This window comes from Merops nubicus, unplaced genomic scaffold (genome assembly GCF_000691845.1).
Source record: "Merops nubicus isolate BGI_N331 unplaced genomic scaffold, ASM69184v1 scaffold45413, whole genome shotgun sequence".
Classification (NCBI taxonomy): Eukaryota; Metazoa; Chordata; class Aves; order Coraciiformes; family Meropidae; genus Merops; species Merops nubicus.
In genome coordinates, this window is record NW_008600589.1 from 44,970 (window position 1) to 57,174 (window position 12,205).

General features: G+C 38.2%; 1 protein-coding gene across 1 annotated transcript; it reads left to right on the top strand.

Moving 5' to 3' along the window:
- Positions 1–4,511: 4,511 nt before the first annotated feature.
- IGSF6 (immunoglobulin superfamily, member 6) lies at positions 4,512–10,586 on the top strand. The gene is made up of 6 exons (XM_008937713.1): positions 4,512–4,578; positions 6,050–6,403; positions 7,297–7,403; positions 8,505–8,561; positions 9,194–9,277; positions 10,548–10,586. Exons 1-6 carry the CDS (start codon positions 4,512–4,514, stop codon positions 10,584–10,586), a joined length of 708 nt encoding a protein of 235 aa, XP_008935961.1.
- Positions 10,587–12,205: the final 1,619 nt, after the last annotated feature.

Below are 12,205 nucleotides of genomic sequence, written 5' to 3' on the forward strand. Positions count from 1 at the left end.
CTGTGGGATAAGAGTTCCTTTTGTCAGTGAAACCAGACTGCAGTAGTTCACTCGGCTCCCCAAAGCACCTTGTGGTGATCTCTTGCAGAACCCATCGAGCATTTCCTCAGAGATCATTCCTTGCAACATAGCAGCATATGCTGTGATCAGATCTCTAACATGTCACCCTTGCAGGACTCCCCAGTTATGAGGAGCTCCCAGATTGCCCTCTCTCTCCTCTTGCTCCCTAAACAGATGCTCTTCCATGTAAAGAATTCCTAGCCATTTTATCACTGTGATGCATGTGCTGCTTTATCTAAAGCTTGATAACCAGAAAGCTAACCTCATAATCAGAAGTCGTGCTGATAAGCCCTTGCCCTGCCAGCATCCCCCCCCCTCCTTGCAGCCAGGCTCCCAGCACCTCTGAAACAAAGCCCCACATGCAGCAAGGGAACCCTCAAGGGTTCAGGCTGGAAAGGGAGCGAGGGAAGCCAGCGGAGGGCAGAAGGGAACAGAGACGGTGGGTTCCTGGGGAGAGCCAGGACCCCCCCAGCACTTTACCTGCCTCTGCTGCGTGCGCCTCCTTCCCCTCGCTCGCACCGCAATGAGCTGGGCGGCTCCAGCCGGGACCCAGCGCGGGGGGCAGGGGCTGGGCCAGCACCGCCCGCAGCCTCAGGTGTCTGCCCAGCAGCGCCCAGCCTTCCGCCAGACGGCAGGGAAGAGTCTCCTCTGCTGGGGGCTCAGAGGGTGAGGGGCATCCCAGAAGAGGATGCTTCCCCTCCAGAAACGAGGGGAGCTCAACGAGCTGTGTGGGGGAAACAGAGGGCCAGCCTGGTGCTGCCCAGCACCCTGCTCCCCCACCTCCCCACCCGAGCACAGGCAGGAGGCCCTGGGCTCCTTGGAGCAGAACATGAGCTGACTGTACCTGGGATCACCCAGCAAAAGGGGGATTCTGCTTTCTGGGAGGTGAGGTTGCTCCAATTTTGCGTTGAAAGTTCCCAAATAAATTGTGTCCTTGCACAGCATCGTTTCCCTGCAATGCAACACATCCAGTGCCACCTCGACAGGACAGATACTTCACTCTCCAAGCCAAACCACTGCACCTGCTTGACAACACTGAGGTGTGACTTGCACATCAACACCCACAGCAGGACAGGGACAGTGGAGGGACAAGGCAGGTACCCAAAGCCCAGGAGTAATGAATTTGAACATTGCACTTGCAATAAACATTTGTCCGCTTGGATAACATCTTAAAAGTATTTCAGGCAATTTAATCAACTACTGGACTCAAGCTTTTTTGCACAGGCTGTGTGAGCAGGCAGTAACTGCACACAAATGCACTCAAGGTCTGAAAGGAGAAAGAAGTCTCTTCCCTGACACAATGAGCCCAGCTGGACCCATTCTTTCAGAAGGAACTTTGATTTTAGAAGTACAGGTGTAGGATCAGTACCTTGGGGCTACTCTGTACATTCTACAGGACTAAGCAGGTTTTTTACTCTGTTGAACATGGTATCTTAGAATTTAATCTTACTCTGTTCATAGCTTCTCCCTGTTAATGCTCATGCTCTAATAAGTCTTTTAATTCCCCATCTCAAGTATAAGAATGTGTTTAAATAGAGAGAACAAAATAGGAAAGTGTAAAGAAAAAAGCCCCTATTATTTACATTGCACCTGCTGTCCCCAAAACTGTCAAAGCTGTTACAAAACGAAGTCCTAAGTGACAGGACTGAAAGATAAAAGATGTGAAATGCAGTCTCTTACGTGATTTTTAACCTGTGGGATTACTTAAGTACCTTTGAACAAGTTTGTCTTAATATGTGTTTGCTACATAATCTAAACTCATTTCACATTAAGAAACATACTTTCCCACTGCTAGATGAGTACAAGTGAAGGTGAAAAACCAAAACTGAACAGATTCACTCCAAAGCATACATAGCCCATTTTTCCAACAGACAAATCTGATTGTGCTCTGTGCCAAAACTTGACAGCACATGCTAAAATAATAGTAAGCCTAAATTACTGCTGAGAAAACACACCAGTCAAACCTCATGCCCCATACTACAGAATACATGATTTCACAAAGATCATTGAGAATAAAAAGCTATTAAATTAGCAAAAGAAATCACTAACCATCAGGCAGAGGAAGTCCAAGGTAAACCTAAAAAGACATGCTGAAGCATCCTACCTGGCATGAGATCACATGAAAAAGAGAACAAAAAAAGAGAACAAAACCAAACCAAACCATATGAGCCACACCACACAACTTTTTTTAGGCTTCAAAAGCAAAAGATAAGTTGTTTCTTACTTCACTTACCCACTGATACACAAGCTGAGGTTTCTCTGCTCTCTCACAACACTTACATGCCAGGCAATGCAAGACCTACAGCTGCCAGTTCTGTACTACTTACGATGTCACTTGTTCTTTTAAAGGAAGGTTATATCCCAACTGCCAGAAATTAACCATATTAAACAGAGTTTTTAAAACAAGACATATTAAAATAAACAGCATTTAGTGTTACTGAAGAAAAGTGTCCCAAGCTAGCAAAACCTTCAAAATCAGGTTCCCATAGCCTGATCCTCAGAGGCAGTCTGACTTAAAAAATTTGCAAGAAACTGCCCGCAAGTTTTTTTGAATGGAAAACTTTTGGGAAGAACTTGCTTAGAAAGCTTGTAATTAAACCATCAGTTTAAAGTGCAGTTTTCACAAGGTCTACCATAACCCTTTTAGCTAGAAAATGGCACATGCAAAAGCAATGAGGATTTATGAGGCTTTGACAGGAACATGAAAGAAACCCAACCAAAAGTGATACATTTTCTGTGGACTCTTAACTCCTTAAGCAAAACTTAAATGCTGTCTAAATCATCACAAAGTTGCACTGCTACTGAGAGCTTGATTATTCAACACAAAAAGAAGTTGTTGCAGACAAGCATGGCTATGGTTACAAAAATGAACACAAAAGTTAATGCAAAAAGTCATCTCAAAAAAAGTTTATTAGCATGATTAAAAATACGTGAAGAATGACAGTAAGAGACAGAAAGTAACTTAACACGGCAGAACACCGATTTCAACAGCTTATATTCAACAAAGCTTGAACTGAATGGAAAACTTTATTGCCATGTTTCACTTGATTTCTTTTAACAGTTCACATTGTATCAGTTTCATCATTATTAGGACTATTGCTTTTGTTTGGATCTGATCCCGTTGCAGGAAAATATAAAAATATATCCCCCATTACAGGTGGCTTGCAGAAAGCAATGGTTTAAGAGCTGGTAAAAAAAGAAACTCTCAGCTGAAGACTGTTTAAAAAACAACCTTTTTTTCCCTAATCACGCTACAAAGAAATACATTAGTATTTTGGCCTTTACATTTCTTACATGGTATTTATTTAGCATGGCAATCCTCGAATTCTCTCCCTTTAGGTAATCATAAATCAAACTCCTCTTTCAGAGGCTGCTTCTTGGGTTAGATTCTGGAGATTTACTTCATACATGCTTACACTGGCTTGAGGACGAAGACGGCATCATCTAGTACATAGTAGTCATTATACATATCACCTTCACATAGGTATGGCAGTCTGGTGAAAGCCTCTATGGCAAAACCAGCTTTACTGAAAACTTCTGGCAGACTATTCACCTGCTCTTCCCAAGTGTGCCCTTTGATTTCCAAAACTTCTGAGGGCTTTTCCCACTTGCCACCTACTGAGAAAACAAAACAATTTTGTTTAGATTACAAAGAAAACTTTATTCTGTGTTGTATTTTCTTACAGAAAGTATATTACACAGATTATATTCCATTCCACTCCAAACAGGAGGCTGACAAGGCATTCATAGAGCTGTTGCAAGATCAGTTCAAGTTTTTGCCTTTTGTTCAGAAGCAACCGCTTCTCAAGGTTATCTTTTGTTACATTTTTAACTAGCAGTTCCAAGACTGGCTGAAAAGTAACTTCCACTAGTGAGGCTGATGTTCAGCAGACACCGACAGACAGACTAATGAAGACCTTTCTCAGCATTACAAAATTCTCTCTTTATGACTACCACCTGGCCAAAGATGGCTTTGGGTGATAGAGTAAATAGAGCAAGAAAGTTGAAAATTAAGATTTGCTGGGATGCTTCCATCAGTAGACCACAACATTACAATGAATGGCTACATAATCTTTGTTACTGCAGCAGCCAGCAACTAGCTGCTATTGTAAAGACAGGTTAGTGTTGTACAAAATCAAGAAGCCAAACACTTGCAGCCTGCTGGAAAATGTGTTGTCGTTTGTTGTATCCAATGAAATAATCTAAAGGATTATAGGTACAACTCTCAGAAGTTCAAATTTTAAAACTCTTCATTCATTTTCCAAGTAATGTCATCCACAAATAACAAATGTTTTCTATTTTGGTCTGTACCTTTAACCAGCTAAATGCAATAGTAACCACCCTTCTAAACAGGAAGTTCTAAATCTTGTGATTCAGAGCATTCTGCAACTCCAAAGATTTCTTAAGTTCCTCTTCCTTCAAGCAGAAACATTTCCAGAGAGCTACAAGAAATGGCTTCTTTCAACAAATTAAAAAATGTGTTAATGCTGGCATTTGACTGGATTCTCTATGGTGCTGGTAAGATTATTTTTTTTTAAGCTTCTTATACTTCCCCATGTATTAGTAGTTAAAAAACACTGAAAAAACTGTGGTTATGATTTGCAATATAGCTACAAAATAAGAGCAGTAAAAAGTTTTGCTGAAAATCAAGCTGATTTCTGCTATCTTCATAGCACTTCCAAATTTACTGTTAGCAAATGCTTTTTCTTCCAAAAGTCTGAAATGCTCTTGTAATCTATGATTTCTGAGTCAAACCCTACTGCACTTCCCTACAAAGAATGCTCTAGCAGTATGGTTTCAGTGCAGCTGCACTTGTTTGTCAAGTTCAACAGACAGTACCTACATGACCTGAAGCCATGGAGTTCTGCTCAGCAAGGCCACCCAGAGCCCTGGAGTAAGGTGGAAAGAGAAGGGGACCAGCTGCAGAAGCACAAGCTACTGCCTTTCACCTCACAGGGTGCAACTACACCGACAACTTATACGATTACCCTCTTCAGATGGCTGCAGCTGCTATGCAGCAGCTCTGATGTTGATCTGACAAAGAAGGAGAATTTTATTTTATTCCTATAGAAGTCACAGACACTGAATCTACTTGGATTCAGACACCAAGTCTGCTTGAATTTGGTCCATAAAACATTCAGTGAAAAAAAATTACGAGGGGACAGTGCTGTTTGTCCATTATAGACAGGCTTGTAAATTGTTTATCAGTCGCAGATTAAGTGACTTCAGTTTATTTTTCCTCTAATTTGTTATTTTCTAGGACACAGAAAAGGATACTGTTGAACTACTACATCCATTTTCACTGCAATAATCTCAATTCCATCATTTACATAACTAAGCAAATTATTTGAATAAAACGAAATACACTAAAGCAGTTTTTAATTACGGATTTCAATAAGGACTTAAAAACAAAATCTCCCAGACCAGTCATATTAAAGCTTACACTTCAGTTCCTTAATTAGAATTCTCTTCTCTGGTTAACCTTCCTGATTTCTCTGCACACATTTTTAAATGTCAGAACTAACAAGCAATGTTATTACCCTTAGAAACCCAAAGTCAATATATATGATGAAATGGAAGAAAGTCTAGGAATTAATATGAATTCTAATTAATTTTATGAAATTGCTGAATTATAAATGCCTCCATTTATGACATTTTCACTGCATGCCATCAGATACTTCTCCTGGGCCACAGGAGACATATTACTTTAGATATATGAATCTTCCTTATACTTTTTCAGAAAATGAGAATGCTAAGCACATTGCCACATAGGTAAAACTGTTATATGAACACATGGGCAAGCTGTAGGAATTACATGAAATGAAAGTTGGCTAGAAACAAACTCTAAAATTTCAAGTTTGAAACATGGTTGGTTTTCTTCCTTCCCTCCCACCTTTTCTCAAATGAACCAGAAGTAGCTTATTCTCTTTCTAGAGTGTGCCTTACTTTTTAAGTGGCTCTCACATTACCAATTATTTACTCTTAACAGGTGCTACAGATACCTGCAAAGTCACTGTAACACAACCCAGATTTCAGGAAGCTGACTACTCCATGCACACCGTGTTCTTAACGTGTGCTTTTGATGCCTCTGGATGCTCCTCGTCTCAACCTCAAGTTCTATGGTTTCGCTTTTTAACGAACAAACATGAGGATTTGTGCACTCCTGCATGCACAGACCACCACAAGTACAAAGTACATTTATCACCAAAAAATAACATCTCACTTCAGATCAATGATCTGACTGTAGATGACAATGCTGTTTATATCTGTGGAATAGCATTTTCAGATTCAAGTTCACCCCATTCTAAACAAACAGGAGATGGAACAATACTAACAAAAACAGGTCAGTCCATCATTCCTTCTTAATTAAGGATCTTAATCTTTTCTTAAATAAATTATCTTCCCTAAATTATTTACACTGTCAAGAATGGCATTTAAGATGGAAAAACACAACAAAACTGTGAGCAGTAGCATGACTATATTAAAATCTTAATAGTAAAATCATGGAGGGATTCTACAAATAAGTATCTTAACCTTGTTTGCAAATTAGACTGTTATGTCATAAGAAGCAAAAGACTCTAGAATTCTGCAAAAGGAAGAAGTTTTGTACTCGTGTTATCTAACCATACTCTACATCCTCTTACATAAAGACTTGAGTGGCTATCAGAAAGGAAGTATCAAAAGAAAAATGAGAAGCAGAGAAACTGGCACTCGGTGGAAATAGGTGCAATAGAGTCTAGGGTCTTAGAACTGGGGATTCATTGTGCCAACTTGAGAAAAAAGTTTTAGTTCTGAACCTTCGTATCATTTGCCTTCTAGTTAAGAAAGTGATGAGCCTTTGTCAACTACATCTCAGTTTTACGTCCTTTAAATAGGAAAAAAGCCCACAAACTAGCTGGATTATTATTTCCCCTATATTCTGTCCCTCTTTTATTTAGATACTACTTTACAAGAGCAGAAAACTGGATTCTGTTCTCTGACTACCCCTAAAGGAAGGGTTCATAATCAAACATAACAAATCTTCATTGCACTTGAAAACATTCAGGGAAACAAAAGAAAAGCGATCTCACTAAGGCATTCAGGCTGAAAATGAATCAGAGAATATTGAGAGAATATTGATGGGCATCAACTTTTTTAATTCCTCAGAGGAAGGTGGCTGGAATGCAAAATCTTAAGAAAATTATGTGAATCAGAAGAACTGTCCTTTATTCTAACACTCACTTTCTAATAAAGCAGAAAAACAGCACAGCAATGGAAAGGTCATCTTCATCTTCATGATCATCACCTCATCATTACTGTTTCTATACAGCACCACTGTATTCACATTCTTTGTAGTCTACAAGGTAGGCTCCAAGTAATTTCTCTGATTTTGTTCATTTTGTAAATCTAACCAGTTCCAACATCCACACAGGGAGAACAAAAAGACATTCCTAGATTCCATAACTTTTATGATTAACTTTTAAAGAGGTAGCTGAAGTTCATATGCTGCACACACCTGCAAACTTATGTGCCACATACCTGTACTCTCAACAGCAACCACAGTCTCTTTATTCAGCAAAGTGTCCATAAGAAAAGGAATTCTAAAGTTAAAATTATCCTGATAGTATTAACCAGCAAATTGAATTATCTATCAAGGCACACCAAAAAAGTGTAATTACCATCGTTGGCCCTCAAATATCTGGATTAGTTACCAGTAAAAGAAAAATAATTTAAATTTAATGTCAAAATATTTGTGAGCTTCCATAAAGTTACTGCAGACTGATTTCGCTTGTGTAATGAAATTCTATTCATATATCATACATATACAGACCTTGGTAAAGTTACATAACTACGTGGGTTTTTTTTTGTTTGGGTTTGTTTGGTTTGTTTTGTTTTCTTAAATCTAAACCAAAATTTGTGTTTAGTTAAAAAGAAACAACCAAAACTGCAACTGGAATCTTTACATAATAATGAGGCTTTGATATGAGAATGAGGACTTCACAGTCCTGCGTGGTATGATATGGTCAAATGGTTCTTTGCTGTAGTGATCACTGCCTGACCACAAAGACAGGACAGCCTTTTTGATTTTTGTTTTTCTTTACATTGGATGAAGTAGTATAGTAGGAAAAATTAATCAAGCTTTCTTCAGGGGAAGAACTGTTATCTGTGATGCCATTGGTTTATTTTTGAGAACTGGGTACTGCTGCAGTCAGGTCCCACTGTACTCAAAGCAAAAATACTTGCAACATCTACTACCAGAAGCATGTAAGGTCTGAAGAAGACCTTACATGCTTGAAAACTTCTCAGATTTTTCCCAATGGTATAAGCTGATCTAATGAAAGACTTTTATCTACAAACTGTTGGATGCTGTAAAAGGGCAACATTTTTAACTATTCTGATACCTCAACATTTGTCTGCTTATCTTACATTTCAATCTGTTTTCATTTTATTATCCCTCCACGCAGCTGAAACCGAAGCTGCTAAAGAAAAGCTGGAATGAAGACCAAAGACCAGAGAACTGTGTACGGTATCACTTTGTTTGCTTTTTCCGCCCCCCCCTTCCCCCCATCTTTTAAGTGTATTGGGTATCAATTTTGTGACTAATTGATGATGCAGTTAGAGAGACATTCACAGCTGTTAAGGATTCACAGCATATTTGTACAGAACTAGTTGAGGATTTTATATTTAACTAATTAGTTAATTTATTTTGAACAAATTGGATAAAGGATGAGGTCAACCTATGTAAAGGCCACCTCTAATACACAACTTCCTTTAAATTTAAGTACCTTTTGTTCAAACTTCTGAAAAGAACAAGTTTTGCTATTAATTTTTGTTTGTTTAAATGGTGCATTCAGGTAAGTCCTAATGTATGTAAAATAAGTCTATTAAGAACATCTATTACCATATATCTATGAATAAAAATCAGATGCAGTACATTTAAATATCCATTAAAGAAAGTATACATGTTATGAGATGTAATATTAATGTAATTAAAAACCCTTCTGCCTGCTAACTCGTATGTTCTTGAAGTGTTGTTTAGTAACATTCCCAAAGATGTATGCAGGAAAAAAATCAGAACTATAAAAGGAAGAAAAAGGTATTTCCTCCAACTTCAAATGTAGCACTGATCTAAAATACTTTAAATTATTTGCAGAAAATCACTAGTGGGCGAAAAATTTTTCGAGCAATTGCCCAAGAGCTTCAAAAGCAGAGGTATGCTGAACGTTGGAAAGAGCCTGTAAGTACCTGTCTACCAATACTCAAATTTATGGGCAAAAAGAGGAACTGGCAGGTTTTAAGAGCATATAATTTCTATTTCCTTTGGCAATAGACTTTTCTTTTTAAACGATGACAAAAATTTAAAAAAAGTATTCTGCACAACAGTCAAAGGTATTATAAAGCATTCTAAATGACCGTACATATACAATTTTTAATATATATCTATATGATAGTATATACGTTATAGAACGTATGAATGTGTGTACGTTTCAAAATGAAGCTTCCATAGACTTGTATTTTGCCAAGAGGAGGTCTCAACAAGTGGGTTTGGACTGTTCAGTAAAACGTATAGAGCTATTAAGGTTTAATTTTGAAAAGTATTTCTATTGTGATTCCTCTAGCTCCCTCAGTCCAGGGTTGCCAGGTGACAGAAATGCAACAAAACTGTTACAAAAGCTCTGCAACATTCTTCCAGGTATTTCCCCCCTCCCTCAACTTACAGAGCCTAAACTAAGTATTAAACACCACAGGCTAAAGCCACAGAACTTATTTCACCATTCCAGATTTATGCCAATATGTCTTGCTTAACCATATGACAGTAATTTTGCATATGCCATGTAAGCTATTAAAATAACCAAAGAAACAAAAAACCCACAACACCTCCCACAACTTTAGAAGCCACGTGTATTTACAAACAAAGAAAACGGCTTCAAAATTCTGCTTCAAAAACGTTGCTTCTCTTCAGAAAGAGTATAAATTCCTTCCTATACTGAGCAGAGACTGCACCACTTCAAAGACACAAGGAGAAACCAGAAGAAATGTAGAAAAAAGTCAAACCCTTCTCCTCTATAGATTTTTAACTTCATTTGTTGCCCTACAACCCAAATTGTTTCCCTCTGTAATTTAAAGACTTCAAGTCCCTGCTGTCATGACCCAGTCCTTGGTTTGATACAACCCAAATTGTTTCCCTCTGTAATTACACCTTTAAAGACTTCAAGTCCCTGCTGTCATGACCCAGTCCTTGGTTTGAGGATCAGATAAACAGTGAAAAGAAGGGGTATGTTTTACTGCCTTTGTGCTCCCTAGAGACTAGGAAAAGCCAAAACAAAAAGAAATATGTTTTGAATCCTGTAGATGCCACATGGACAACAGCAACTGGATAAGTGGAGAGAAAGGAGTTTAATGGAACAATAAAGGGATGGAGTTTGCCTCAAAAAGGAAATTCCGCCGTTATAAAACAACAACAAAGTTCACATCTGTAGTGAAATACTTCTCCATTTTTCCCCTAGGCTGATTTGGAAGATGACACTCTTTATCAGAACAGATGAGTGTGTGGCAGTTCAGATTTGTTCAACACTCCTCATGCAAGAGAAGTGGCAGATGAAGAAGTTCAGCTTTCTCAGACTTGCCTTGCTTTACAAAGAGAGGGGGAAACCTTGGAAGGCAGCGTTCTTCCAAAGGATTTTCTAAACAGGTCTCCAAAATCGAGTGCATTGTACATTACATCTGTGTTATGTATTACATTTTCCATTCTGTGAGAATAAGAGCGGTGGGAAAGGACTTCATCTTTCATATTGTAACTGTTAATGCTTTGTAAAATTTTCCTTTTTCAATTTATATTTAATTCTTTGTCTTTTTTTCTTTTTAGATAAATTTGCACGTATTCCTTTTACATGAATTGAGCATTTGTGAAAGATGCATGGTAATTGACAGCAACCGAAAAACTCTTTTTATAGCTGAAATTCTGGCTTTACTCATGTTATTGTAATAGGTATCAGTGTAACAGATACACAGGTCAAGAGTTACTGAGTCTGAACAGCTTAGACAGAGCAAACCCTATGTATTCTGTAGACAGGCAAGCACAAAAAACAATATAAATGCACATACTATCATGGTGAAGCCCGTTAGGAAAGGAGAGTAGCGGTCACAGCAACAAGGTTAATCCTGCAATATTAAAATTCACTTGCTAGACAGACAATCTCCACCTTCCAGTCCTTACACCCAAAGTCAGGATTTCCTGGAGCACCACATTATGCCTTTACATTCCTGTTTGACACAGATACAAGCACGAACACAGAAGTATAATACCTAGTCAAGGTGATATACCTTTCATTTTGAAACAACTTTTTTTTTTTTTTTTTCAGTTGATACTACTTAGCCAATCTACAAAATAGACATTTTTACAAGAGATCTGTTAGTATCAGTCATTCCCCCAACCAAACAACACCTGCATTTTTCATCATCACTTAAATAAAGCAAGGCTGCATTTCTCACTTCCGTGAGATGAGAACTGACAACTGAGACACAGCAAGGGTCCACCTGGCACATCACTGAGGTTCCAGCTCAATTTGGTACCAACTTGAGGAAGCTGGAAAACACATCTTTGTCTTCTTACCTCTGTCAAACAATCACACAGCCATTAATGCGTTCAACAAGGGAAGTTCACAACCCTAGTCTGCTAGTGTTCACTAGATCTGAAGTATGACATCTCTGACATTTTAGAAAAACATACACCAGTCATATACTATCCAGTAATATCTTTATATAGATATGATGTCTATATTGGGAAATACAAAGGATTTTTATAAGACCCTATGGGATACCTATTAGAAATATAAAGTTTAATAATACACTTTTTTTTGTGACTAGTTGAATACCTTACGATTCATCCAGCTACTTGCCAAAATTAGACATGTGCATTAAGCGCATTAGTTGTTGTTCTGTATGTTAAGAATAAAACTCTCAAAAGACCTGGAAGAATTTATGATTAAAGCTACTTTGGACTGTAGGTGTCACTGTAATTCCAGAAACAGCAAGCACAAATGTATTTTGCCTCATCCTCCACCTTACTTTGTTCTCTTAAAGCAGGTTTTATGTTACTCACATAGTTTCCACAATTACCCTCCCACTCCATTATGTGTAATAATCCAAATACCTCATTCTGATT